Raw genomic sequence first — 12,440 nt, 5'->3', positions numbered from 1 at the left:
AGGGTGTCAGCAAGGTCAGATTCTGCTGTATGATCAGAGCCCCCTTCATGGTTCATAGATGACCTTCTCCTTTACATGTTTCTTCACATGGCAGAGGGAGTAAGGAAGTTTTCTGGGGTCTCTTTTACAAGGGCATTAATTCAGTCAGAAGATTAGTGAATGACCCTCATGACCTAATCACCCTCATGACCTAATTACATCCCAAAGGCCCCCACATTCAAATATCATCACATTGGATGGAGATTAGATTTCAACATATGAATTTGGTGGGGGGGGGGGGGGACAAACATTTGATATATGATAGGGGCCATGTTCATTGACCTAGCAGTTCCACCTCTAGGAATCTCTCTTATAGAAATAATTGAACCAGAAACTATTTACAGGGAAGCTTAAGGGCCACTCACTTGCACAAACCACAGCAGCTTTATATTTTTAATTGCATAATCATATTCCTAAAGACCAATATTGTATAAGATAAAGTACTCACAAAGTCTGGATCTACCACTGATGTGCACAACATGCATAAAGATGTAAGTATATATATGATTGATTAACAAAATCTAAATAACTGGAAATAAGGAAAATTTTATGTTATAGAATTTTCTGACCTCAGCACTATTTACTTTTTTTTTAATAAAGGGACTTTTATTATTTTTTAAGAGAATTTATATAGCCATTGATTATACAGAGCCATTTGTCAGTACTTTTTTCTTTCCACTTACGAAACTGGAATACACCATGATGAGGATAACACCAAAACAAGATTGCTGGCTGATCACCTAGAGTACAAATACACACTTACTTGTTTGACATTTTATTGAACATAAAGCAAGATTAAGCATCTTCATTTTACACAGCTGAAGCAGGAGCCCAGGTAGGGGAAGACTGCATGGCTTTCCTTGGCTGGGAAGATGTGAGTCCCTGAAGTCCCATCTTGTTGTGGTAAGACTAACCCATGTTCTGTCGGTTGCCATAGCCTCTGGGATGGGTGTCCTTCCAGTCATCCCACTCCCGAACTCTGTGGAGTGTTTCTTCCCCCTCCTCCTCCTCCTCTTCCTCCTCCTCTGCCTCCTTTTGTTCCTGATCTTCCTGTTGCTGAGCTGCTTTTTTGAGCTCTGGTGTTATCTTGGCTATGCCCTGATCTGGTAATGCTCCATATTTCTGATGCTGATCATACCAGTCATTCACCGTCATAGATGCCAGACTTGGATAACCAGCTCCAAATACTTTGGCTTGGGCCGCATTCCGAGTGAGAACGAAGGGTTTCATTGGAGGCCTGTCCTGAGGAGATGAGTAAGAAGTTGATGCCTCTTTTGAGGAGTCGTCTTCTCTCAGGATCTTCATCTCCTGGTCAATGCTCTCAATCTCTTCTAAGCTAATACCGATCCACCTTCGAAGGTGAAGAAGGTAATATTCACGAACACACTCATCATCTGCTTGACCACTTTCCACAGCAGATTTCAGTGCAAACAACCTATGCTCCACCTCCTTCTTCTGCTTGTATCTCTCTATTTTAGCCTGTCTTTCAGATGCCACAGCAACGAGGCTAGGACACGCCATGGAGGAACTAGCAGTATTATTATCAGCTGAGTTGGTTTGGGGCAGCTCAAACTCTGCCACATGATAATACTGGCACTGAGTTAAGTAGTTTAAAAAGTGTTCTCGAGCCCACTGCAAATGATCTAGACGCTTGCTGGGGTTGACTTGTTTCATGGCGAGCGCTCCTTGAAAAGCTGAGACCATCAGGTACTTCAGGTCTGTGGAAGCAATCTCTTCCAAGTCTTCATTTCGGCTGAACAAGTCGAGCTGCGATAACATTTCAGCAGCCTTCTTAAGGAGGTCTAGTCCCCTGAATACCTTATCTTGAATTATCTGGGAACTGGTGGGTTCAGTCGCTGCTTCCACTTCGTCCAGAAGCTGCTTGCTGGTATCGAACAGCGCGGGGAGCCGCAGTAGCAGTAACGCGTCTTCGGCTGTTGCCATCTTGGGGGAAGGAGGAAGGCGGAAGCAGCGCTATTAACTTTTGACCTCAATATTCTTTGCAGCAGGCTCCTGTCCTGTGAATTGAAAGGTGTTTACCAGAGTCTCTGACTTCTCCCACTAGACGGCAGTAGCACCCCTTCCCTCCAGCAAAATGTCTGTAAACATTGTCATAGATACTCTGGGAGGCAAGATGTCCCCCTCCCACTGATTATTGCTATAACCATACGAAGGCAAACTATGCAACTATTAAAAGGAGTGCCATCATTGTACAAGTGGATGTGGAGAAAAGATAAATACATCTGTTTAAGTGACGAAAGCAAGTTGATGATCTGTACAAGTAGTACGAGTCCGCTCAGTAAGAAGCGTATCATATATGGGTATATGCACATACATTTGTATGCATATGATAGAAAAACACTAGAAAAATGCACAGCAAATTGGTAGCTGTGGTTACATCTAGCGAGAAGAATGAGATGGGAGCAGCGTGGGAAGAAACGGTGGTGAAGAGAAACATTCATGTTTAAACACATCATTAAACACATTCTCACTATTTCAATCTTTTACACCAGTAAATCTTTACACCGATGTTTTACTCATTAGAAAATTAAAGCAAATTATTTCCTAAAAGTGAATGAAAGTTATGGTACATGCTTTTTAAGTCAGGCTCCCACCAGAAGAGTATAAGAGTTTCTGCTTCCCCACATCCCAGCACTGGGTGTCATCAATGTCTTTATCATCAAATACCTGAAAATATTTTAGTATTAGTTTACTTTGTATTTCTTTAATATTGAGGTTGGTTGGATATTTAAATATTTATTTAATCTCTGAATTTCTTCTAAGAGCTGCCTATTCTTTTGCCCATTTGTTGTTGCCCACTGTTCTTAGATTATTTATCTTTTGCTGATTGACATTAACCTTTTATCTGTCATTATGTGGCCATATAGAAAGAGGTTTCAATAGTGAAAGAGACCTCATGAAAAAAAATGTAATCACCCTTCATTTATAATTATAGTCTTGGAAACCAAACCATCAGGACACAATAAAGATAAAAATAAGATTTTCCTTGACTTGTGATATTTTACTCACATTTGAAATCTCAACTTACGTTTATTTTCTTTTTGTTTAATTAACAGATATTTCAAACGACCTCTACATGCCAGGCTTTTTGGCTGTAAAAGTGGAGTTTTAAATTATGGACTTTCAAGTCCTTAGGAGTCTTAGAAGACATTTTCCCATCCACTCAATTTGTAGATAACTAAGATTCTGAAAGTTCAAATGCCTGCTTGACCTCAGTCAGGAACCCGGTTGGGAGCAGACATTTGGGAGGTCCCTGGCTCCCACCACCATGTCCATTCTCTTTCCATTTATTCAGCAGACACTCCACACCTTATCCATGCTGTACACAGTCAGCTAATTTTAGAGTATTTACACAAATATTGTCAGAAGAATTGTTTTATTGCACAAAAGCAGATAAAAAAGAAAGCATAATGATACTAAACTATGTCTGGTGACAAGGATTCTGGCTCACTTTTGGGACTATCTGTTCATAATGATTTTCCCATAAGACAATTCTTACTGCCATTAACAAAGCACTTACTTGAACAGCATGCTTTGAGGCTTTATCTGCTTCCTACAAAACAATCTGTTAATGTAAATGTAATCAGAAGTATTCTTGATTTCATTGTATTATTTGCTTTCTTAGCAAATCTTACACTACAAATAAGCATGCAATTAAAAACCAGGTTCATCCATGTTTCATATTAGATAAATAAAAGGAACTCTCCACACTTTTAACTATGTCTATCTGGGCTGCTCAAGCACTGTCAAAGTTTTGGGGAGCACACAAATGTGAATCACATGCAGTACAAAGGACAAGATGAACATCCTCTATTCTTAAGCCTTAAGTGATTCCACTAGTCAGCTAAAATAAGATTCCATATTAACAACAGGTTTACTCATATGTATAAACACTTATAAGTTCCTATTTGAGACTGCATTTGCCTAATTTGCTTTGTACCGTGTCCAGCACAATGTCATGTCCTTGTGCAATGTTTACTTAATACTATTAGATAATGACATGTATAGATTTAATAATTTGCTTGAGGGAAAAATGAAATTAGTTCTTTGTTTAGCACCTTTTATCTGAGAACTTCAATGTAATTTTCTAGCATCCATCTTTAAGATGCATGGGAGATGAGGGTGGCAAATAGTAGCTTTACTTTGCAGATAATAAAGAAAGTGACATTGAGAAGTGAATCTGCCTGCCGAAAGCCAGATTTTGAACTGATAATAATACCAAGATGCCTTTTATCATTGCTGCTATTGTATTAGTATCTAAAAATGAATTGACACCAGCCATAATTCTGTATATACTTTCATACACCCTGTAGAACCCATATTTTTTTATGTTTGCTATTCGTTGGATTTTCCTGTCTTAAGTCAACCTATGAAACAACAATTTAATAATATGAGACGGTTCATAGTTAAGGGATAAGACTTGAATCTTTGGCATAATAACCATATAAGAAAAATACTTCCCAGAACAATTACAGACAGATAGAAGAGATACACAAATTGAAAAATGGGTAAGAGATACACAAATTGTATTGGATTGCACATCTAGGACTCTTATCTCAATCATGCTAAATAATATCTAACAGGATTTTGGAGACATTCCAATCTTGCTTCCCAGCTAACTGTTGATCATTTATGCATGGTGGCTTTGCCTCAACCTCAGCTTCAACATAGCTAAAGTCTAATTTGTCATCCACCCATCTAAGTCACCAGCTCATCCTGATGTTCCTGATTCTGTCGGAGGCACTGCCAGGAATCCTGTGGCATCCGAGATCCCACTGTCTTGCCATCCCCTCCCTTCCATCAGCCAGCAATCCTGTTGATTTGTGCAAATGCTATGTCTTACATCTCAGAATATGTTTTATTAGTTATTTAATGTGAGTATGCAAATAGGTCCATTAGGAAATCCTTTGCATTGTATTAATTCAGCGTTTTAAATGATTATATTTCACCTTAAATGCTAATGAAGTTTATTTATTAATGTGTATCTTCCACTTTAAAGCCTGTGAAAGTTCTTTTTAGCATATCAATTTCTTTAAAAGTTAAGCTGACTTTTTTTTCCCCCACTGGACTTTTGTTCTGATCTGTTAACAAATCTAAACTTTATTATCCAGGAAAAAGAATGAGATAAAGAGGTCTATTTTCCATCCTGCTCTTTCGTAATTCACATTAACGTTAATGGGAGTTGTGCACACCTATTAAAAGAAGAAGAGAACCCTAATTAAACAAATAAACCTTTTGGTTGACACTCTATGTGATCATTTATTATGAAAAGTATAAGAAAATCATCTTGCTTTGGACAGTCATAAACAGAACTACAGAGGAATCGAGATTACATACGGTAGGAGGGGAAGATGATGAACAGCAATCAGCTTTTAAAATGATTTTTTTTTTTTTTTTAAATGTCTATTTATTTCCGAGACAGAGACAGAGCATGAATGGGGGAGGGGCAGAGAGAGAGGGAGACACAGAATCCGAAGCAGGCTCCAGGCTCTGAGCTGTCAGCACAGAGCCCGACGCGGGGCTCGAACTCACGGACCGCGAGATCATGACCTGAGACGAGGTCAGACGCTTAACTGACTGAGCCACCCAGGCGCCCCAGCTTTTAAAATGATTTTAAAAACAAGCTGCCCATACATTTTCATACTAATTAACTCCATTTATGCCCCTTGCTGCTCTATGAACATATACTGAAAGAAAACGACAGAATGATTAACAAACATTTGCAGACATGTGTGACAGCAAAACAAAAAAATATTAAAGTCAGACACCAAATAAACTCTGTATGCTGGGTAAAAAAATAAAAATAAAATAAATAAAATAAAATAAAATAAGACTCCAATCTTGCTGTTAGAGCCACTGGCATATTCTCCATTTGAAGTCACTGAAGTTGCTGGATGTCTTTTTAGCAGGAAATGATGATGATAATTGATGATGATGATGATGATGATGATGATGATGATGGGTTCTGAGACCTGCAGTACTGAGATAGATCATTCCAGGCTACACCTCCCATTCTGGGGGAACTGTGATGGGTATTAAGGATAAGGAACATTGGTAAAGAAACAGGATTCCTCTTTATTTCTGAACGCCTCTCCCCAAACCTCCCTCCCAAGCTTTGCAGTCTTTTAGAGCAGCCCTCCTCATCTGAGGCACAGGCTTAGAGCAAAGCTGTGCACTGCACTTAGAGCAAGGGAAGGTGGAGGGGGGTTTTAATCTCAGGAAGTACTGTACATCTTAACACATGTTCTTAGCAGCTTAGTGGAGTGGTTCAAACTGGAGTTGGCAAATGTTTTCTGTTAAGGGCAATTCTGTTGTTGCAGCATGAAAACCACCATAGCAACAGTGTGCAAATGAATGAATATGACTTTGTTCCATAAAACCTTATTTTTGAAAAGAAGTATCATTAGAATTAAAGCCAGGGGGTGCCTGAGTGGTTCAGTCAGTTAAGCCTCTGACTCTAGTTTTTTGCTCAGCATTATCTCACGTTTTGTGAGTTCGAGCCCCACATCAGGCTCCAGCCCTGACAACCTACTTGGGATTCTCTCTCTCTCCCTCTCTCTGCCCCTCCCCCACTGGCTCTGTCTCTTTACAAATAAATAAACTTAAAAAAAAAAAAGAATTAAAAACAGATGTTTGGGGCATCTGGGTGGCTCAATCAGTAAAGGGTCTGACCTCAGCTCAGGTCATGATCTCACGGTTGGTGAGTTCAAGCCCCACATCAGGCCCTGTGCTGTCAGCCCAGAGCCTGGAGTCTGCTTCGGACTCTATGTCTCCCTCTCTCTCTCTCTTCCCCACCCCTGTTCACACTCTGTCTCTCTCTCAAAAATAAACATTAAAAATTTTTTTAATTAAAAAAAAGCCATGTCTTAAAAAAATTTATACACAAATTTTAATAGCAGTACTATTCATAATAGTCAAAAGGTAGAAACAACTCAAATATCTTATCAACTGATGAAATCATAAATAAAATGTGACATAGCCATGCAACAGAATGTTATTCATCCATGAAAAGTAATCAAGTTCTGATACATGCTAGAACATGAATTAAACTTGAAAACATTATGGTAAGTGAAAGAAGCCAAACACAAAAGGTCACATATTGTGATTCCATTTATGTGAACTATCCAAAATACAATATTCCCCTCTTATCCATGGGAGATATGTTCCAAGACCCCAGTGGATGCCTGAAACTGAAGGTAGTACAGAGTCCTATATATATTATATTTTTTCCTATACATGCATACCTGTAATAGAGTTTAATTCTCAGGAAGAGATTAACAGCAATAGCTAATAATGTAATAGAACAATTATAACAATATACTATAATAAAATGTAGGTGAATGTGGTTTTTATCTCTCAAAATATCTTATTATACTACACTCCCCCTTCTTGTGATGATGTGATGATAAAATGCCTATATGATGAGATAAAGTGAGGTGCATGACATACACATTATAATGTAGTGTTAGGCTGTTCTTGACCCTAGACAATATGTCAAAAGGAGGATCATCTTCTGGAGAACAGTTGACCACGGGTAACAGGAACCATGGAAAGCAAAACCACAGATAAGGAGGGACTACTGTAGATAAATCCATAGACAGAAAGGGGATTAGTGGTTGCCAGGGACTGGGGAAGGGAGGATAGAACTGACCGCTTAATGAATATGGGATTTCCTTTAGAGGTGATGAAAATGTTCTGGAACTATATAGTGGTGATGGTTGCACAACATTGTGAATATACCAACTGTCACTGAATGGAACATTTTACAGTGGTGAATTTTACGCTATGTGTATTTAACCACAATAAAAATAAATAAATTAAAAAGAGGCAGTGGGCCAAATTTGGCCTAGGGGCTATAGTTGCTGATCCCTGGTGATCTGTGTGACTGCAAGCAATTTATCTAGCCTCTGTTTCTCAGAAGATCGAATGAGGATTAAAAGAGTTAATAGAAAGTTTAAAATAACACTTGGAATATAGGAAATATTCAATAGATGTTAGATGTTATTATTGTTGTTGTTGTCAGCAAACTTTTTAGAGTCATGAACCCTTTGAGGATTTGAGGAAAGTTATGACCTTCTCTTTAGAAAATAATGTATAGATGTACACATATAAAAGTTCCCCAATGTCACAAGCCCAGAAAAAAAGGCAAGGGCTTAACAAAAGCCCCTAGACTTCTCTGCCACCCCAACTTCCTCTTGCTGACACCCTTAACAGGGCTTAGTGGCTAATAATGGGAGAGGCCTCAGGGGGGTCTCAGCCTGAAAAGATACAGCCATCAAGAGAAGGCTGGAAGAATGGGAAATAAAGGGGTGAGACCTTTATGAGAAGACAGGAGGGTTCCAGAGTTAGACTCTGCCCAAGTAACCACTTATCTAGAAGCTCCAGTGGCCAGGTTTCTGGGACCATTCACAGTGACCAGGTATGCCCAGACCATAGTCAGTGGGGGTGCAGGGCCAACACCCCATGCTTTGAGCTTAGCTGGCACGGCATTAGAAGCAAGAGGGAATATATAGAAGTTATACAGGAGGGTCTACTAGCTGTTATCTTAACTGTATTAACTATATTTTCTTCTTTTTTTTTTCTTTCTTTATATATATATATATATATATATATATATATATATATATATATATTCCTGATGCTCTAGCCTTTGGGGCTTTGGTCCTGAAGAGATTGTGCCTCCTAGCTAATTCCTAGAGACAGCAAATTAATCCCTTCTAGCACACCCTTTATATACAAATCAGCCAATACAAAGCCCACATCCCCACTGACTCCTCTAAAAAACTATCACATCCCAAACCAATATTTACCCTGCCCTAAATCACCCCAGAGCCAGGTACCCAACAACTAGGTACCACCCTTATAGTCTTCAGCTGGCCAAAATTATTCAAACTAGCCAATCCTAAACTTATTCAGAATACCTTCGTTACCTCACCCGTTTCTTCACTAAAAACAACAACAACAACAACAACAACAACAACAACAACACTAAAGGCTCTAGGCCGCGCTCTCCCCTCTCATGCCTCTCTGCCCCTGACTGATCCTGGTCCTTTCCAATGTGGCTCTGGGTCCATGAAGTGCCATACCTCCTAATTCTAGAGATCTATGAGTATCTTTTCTTTTAAAGTTTATTTATATATTTTTGAGAGGGAGGGAGAAAAAGATAGCACAAGTGGGGAAGGGGAAGAAAGAGAGGGAAACACAGAATCTGAAGTAGGCTCCAGGCTCTGAGCTGTCAGTACAGAGTCTGACATGAGTCTTGAACTCATAAACTGTGAGATCATGACCTGAGCCAAAGTCAGATGCTTTAACTGACTGAGCTACCCAGGAGCCCCATCAGCTTCTTCTTTCATAAATCATTTCCATGTTTGTCTGCCTTACCATACCTGGTGAAAACAAGTCCCAGGTACAAATTTTAACCCACATATCTGACAGCTAAACTGGAACTGGTTATCATAAAACAAAGGAAATAGAACTCAGACTAGATACCTGGTAGTGGGGGAAAAGTGCTGGGGAAGGTCAAGTACTGCCTGACTAAAACACAGGCCCAGGCCATGGTCAGATTAAGCCATCAGAGCCTTGCAATGCAAGATTTTAAACCAGGCAGTTTGAAATAAAACATCAGGTGAGAGACTTCCAACTTTACACTTGTTAATGAACAGGTTTCTCCTTACCTTTCACTGGCATTTGATTCCTTCATGATCACCTTCACCTCCAATCCCAGCTAGTCCCAGAGGGACTCATTCCAAGAGCTCATCTGCGAATCTTCTAGGTTGGAACTAAGAACTCCCAGACATGTATGCTCAAGAGAAGAGAGTCAGGGCTCTAGTTTACATCAGTCCTCTCTCACTGGCAAGGCTGCTGTGGCCTAGTTGGTGGCAGATTGTTTTAAAGTAAATATGGGTGTAATTTTCTTCTACAGAATATTTCTCCTTCTGTGCTTTTTCTTTTTTGCTTCCTTTGCATCTAATCTGTCAGGCCCCAGAGCCCAGTCTGTGTGCATGCCTCTGCTAAATGCAGGTGACACTCAGTAAACCTTGGAGCATTCCTTCTGTTCTCTGATGCAACCCCAGAGAGGCAAAAACATTAAAGTTCAAAAAGTGAAATGGCATGAATTCCCTGTTTCAAAACAAGGAGAAAGAAGGAAGGCTGTGGCTAATAATAGTATTAATAATAGTAATAACGGCAACAATCTATTGAGTGAATGTCTGTGCCAAGAGCTGTGCTGGGACATCCCACACTAATTCTTTTTTTTTTTTTTTTAAGTTTTATTTATTTTGGGAGAGAAAGAGAGCATGAGCAAGGGAGAGGCAGAGAGGGAGAGAAAGAATCCCAATGCGGGGCTTGAACTCACAAGCCATGAGATCATAACCTCAGACAAAATCAAGAGTAGGATGCTTAACCAACCAAGCCACCCAGGCACCCCATCCCACATTAATTCTTAAAACAGACTCCCCGGTGAGTATTTGAAGAGGCTCCCCCTAACCAGATGCCCCTACTTTGTTTCTGCTCCCATGTAGATGCTGCCTTAGCCACAGAGTTTTTCCGGGCCCTGATGTACTTCCAGGAAGAGGGATCCTGTAGGAGTCTGACCTGAGCACATGTTGTATTATGTTTTCTTCTTTCTTCCCCTTTTTTCACTATACGGGAATGAAAGGTGGAAACACATGGGGCTTGGGACAGAGACATGCTGCCTTGTAAGTGAACATTTCATTTGAGTAAAAGCTTGAAAGTTGGACAGCCTGAATTCAGATTCCAATTCTGCCACTTTCTAGCTGTGAGACCCAACCTCTCCATGCCCCTCTCCTCCCAATCAAATAAAATATAAAAGTAAGATCAAAATTTGGACATGCAGATACTTATAAATTAAAACCACAGTTGAACTAGGAAGAACACAAATCTCATTCTTTAAAGTATAACAAATTATTAATTGTGCAAAATTCCATGTTAGTAGAATAGGAATTTACAGAATTGTCATAAATGAGGTGAAATAATACTACATAAGAGTATTTTGATAACCTTTCTCTTGGAATCTTGCTAATGGCTTAAATAAAGACTGAGGAATCTCATGTAACCAAAATGATTGTCAGGGCTTTAGGAATATCAGTGATAAAGAGAAGGACTAGAGAGAAGAGTGGGAGGGGTAGAGGGCAAAGTGAGAAGGAAGAAAGAAAGAAAGAAAGAAAGAAAGAAAGAGGGAAGGGAGGAAGAGGGGAGAAGGAAGACATGGAGGAAGGGAGGAAGGGGAAAAAGACTGTCATCTATGTCTTCTGCTAGTTATTCAGTTTTCACTGTACTTTCTTAAATGGTGTATATGTAAACTTCACTTCTGTGATTTCAGTGTGCTCCTTGGAAATATTTTGTATTGAGGTTTTCTCTTTTATACTGTTGGTTTTGTATAGGTGGTACCCTGCAAAATGGTTTCAGAATTAACTCCTCTCACTCTTAATGAAAAAAAATCTCATCTCTAAAATTTGGTTCTGCTATTAAAGTAGGCATCCAGTTGAAAGTAAACCAGCTTGTTAAATTACTTTCATAGACCAACATTAAATATTACCACTTCATAAAGATAAAATTTGAATATCAATATTGGTCAAGATTGTCACACGTCATGTAAGTTATAAATTTCTAACCCACTGAACCAAGTAATAAGTATTCAATTAGTAGCATGGTAGAAGGAGTTGATGAAAACCAGAGCTATTTTTGTTATCAGATGAGTGACTATTCTAAATGTTTTTCCTAAGGACAAAATGTGCTCCTCCATAATGGGATAAGAGCCACTCTAAAATGAGAAGTCGATCTCACTTGGATGCATTTTATTGGAAAACACTCACCAGAGGTCAATTCCTGCTCCAACTGGTTAGAGAACTAAGCAGACCGTGATATGTCATCACCAGATTCCATTCAAGGATTAATGGCTCCAAAGAACAAGATGCCTCTCTAAGTCTTCCTGTAATATTACACCCAAAAGTGACTTGTCCCACCATTCCAGTCCCTTGTGCACACCGAGGGTCAGAGGATGGCTTTTCACAAGTCTCAGAAGAACAGGGTACATGGATAATCCAGTACATGTTCTAAATCATCACTCTTAGCTCAGGCCAAGTCATAGCACTCATGGGACCAGCCAAAACAGAAGCTTGTCTGCCCTGAGCAGGTCAGGTAGCAAGAGATGGAATTTATTTAGAGCTATCTCTCACCACAAGTGAAGGCTGCAATGTCCCTGAAAAGATATTGTCTGATTCTGCTACTAATTAGACTCAAGTGACCTTGAAAGTCTCAGGGATTTCTGTAACTCCTCCACTCCTATATAAAGGGGTGTAACAATGAGATTGTAGGACAGTGCCCGTGGCCTTCACAAATCAGAGCTGAGGAGTCAGGAG

The 12,440-nt window shown here is 39.5% G+C and overlaps 1 protein-coding gene across 1 annotated transcript; it reads right to left on the bottom strand.

Moving 5' to 3' along the window:
- Window positions 1-891: 891 nt before the first annotated feature.
- On the bottom strand, window positions 892-1,983 carry LOC109260768 (immunoglobulin-binding protein 1-like). Its single transcript, XM_053908632.1, has one exon. It carries the CDS (start codon window positions 1,981-1,983, stop codon window positions 949-951), a length of 1,035 nt encoding a protein of 344 aa, XP_053764607.1. The 3' UTR covers window positions 892-948.
- Window positions 1,984-12,440: the final 10,457 nt, after the last annotated feature.

Source organism: Panthera pardus, unplaced genomic scaffold, assembly GCF_024362965.1.
Source record: "Panthera pardus isolate Hobbes unplaced genomic scaffold, ASM2436296v1 HiC_scaffold_20, whole genome shotgun sequence".
NCBI classification, from domain to species: domain Eukaryota; kingdom Metazoa; phylum Chordata; class Mammalia; order Carnivora; family Felidae; genus Panthera; species Panthera pardus.
This window is presented reverse-complemented; position numbering and strand designations above follow the sequence as displayed.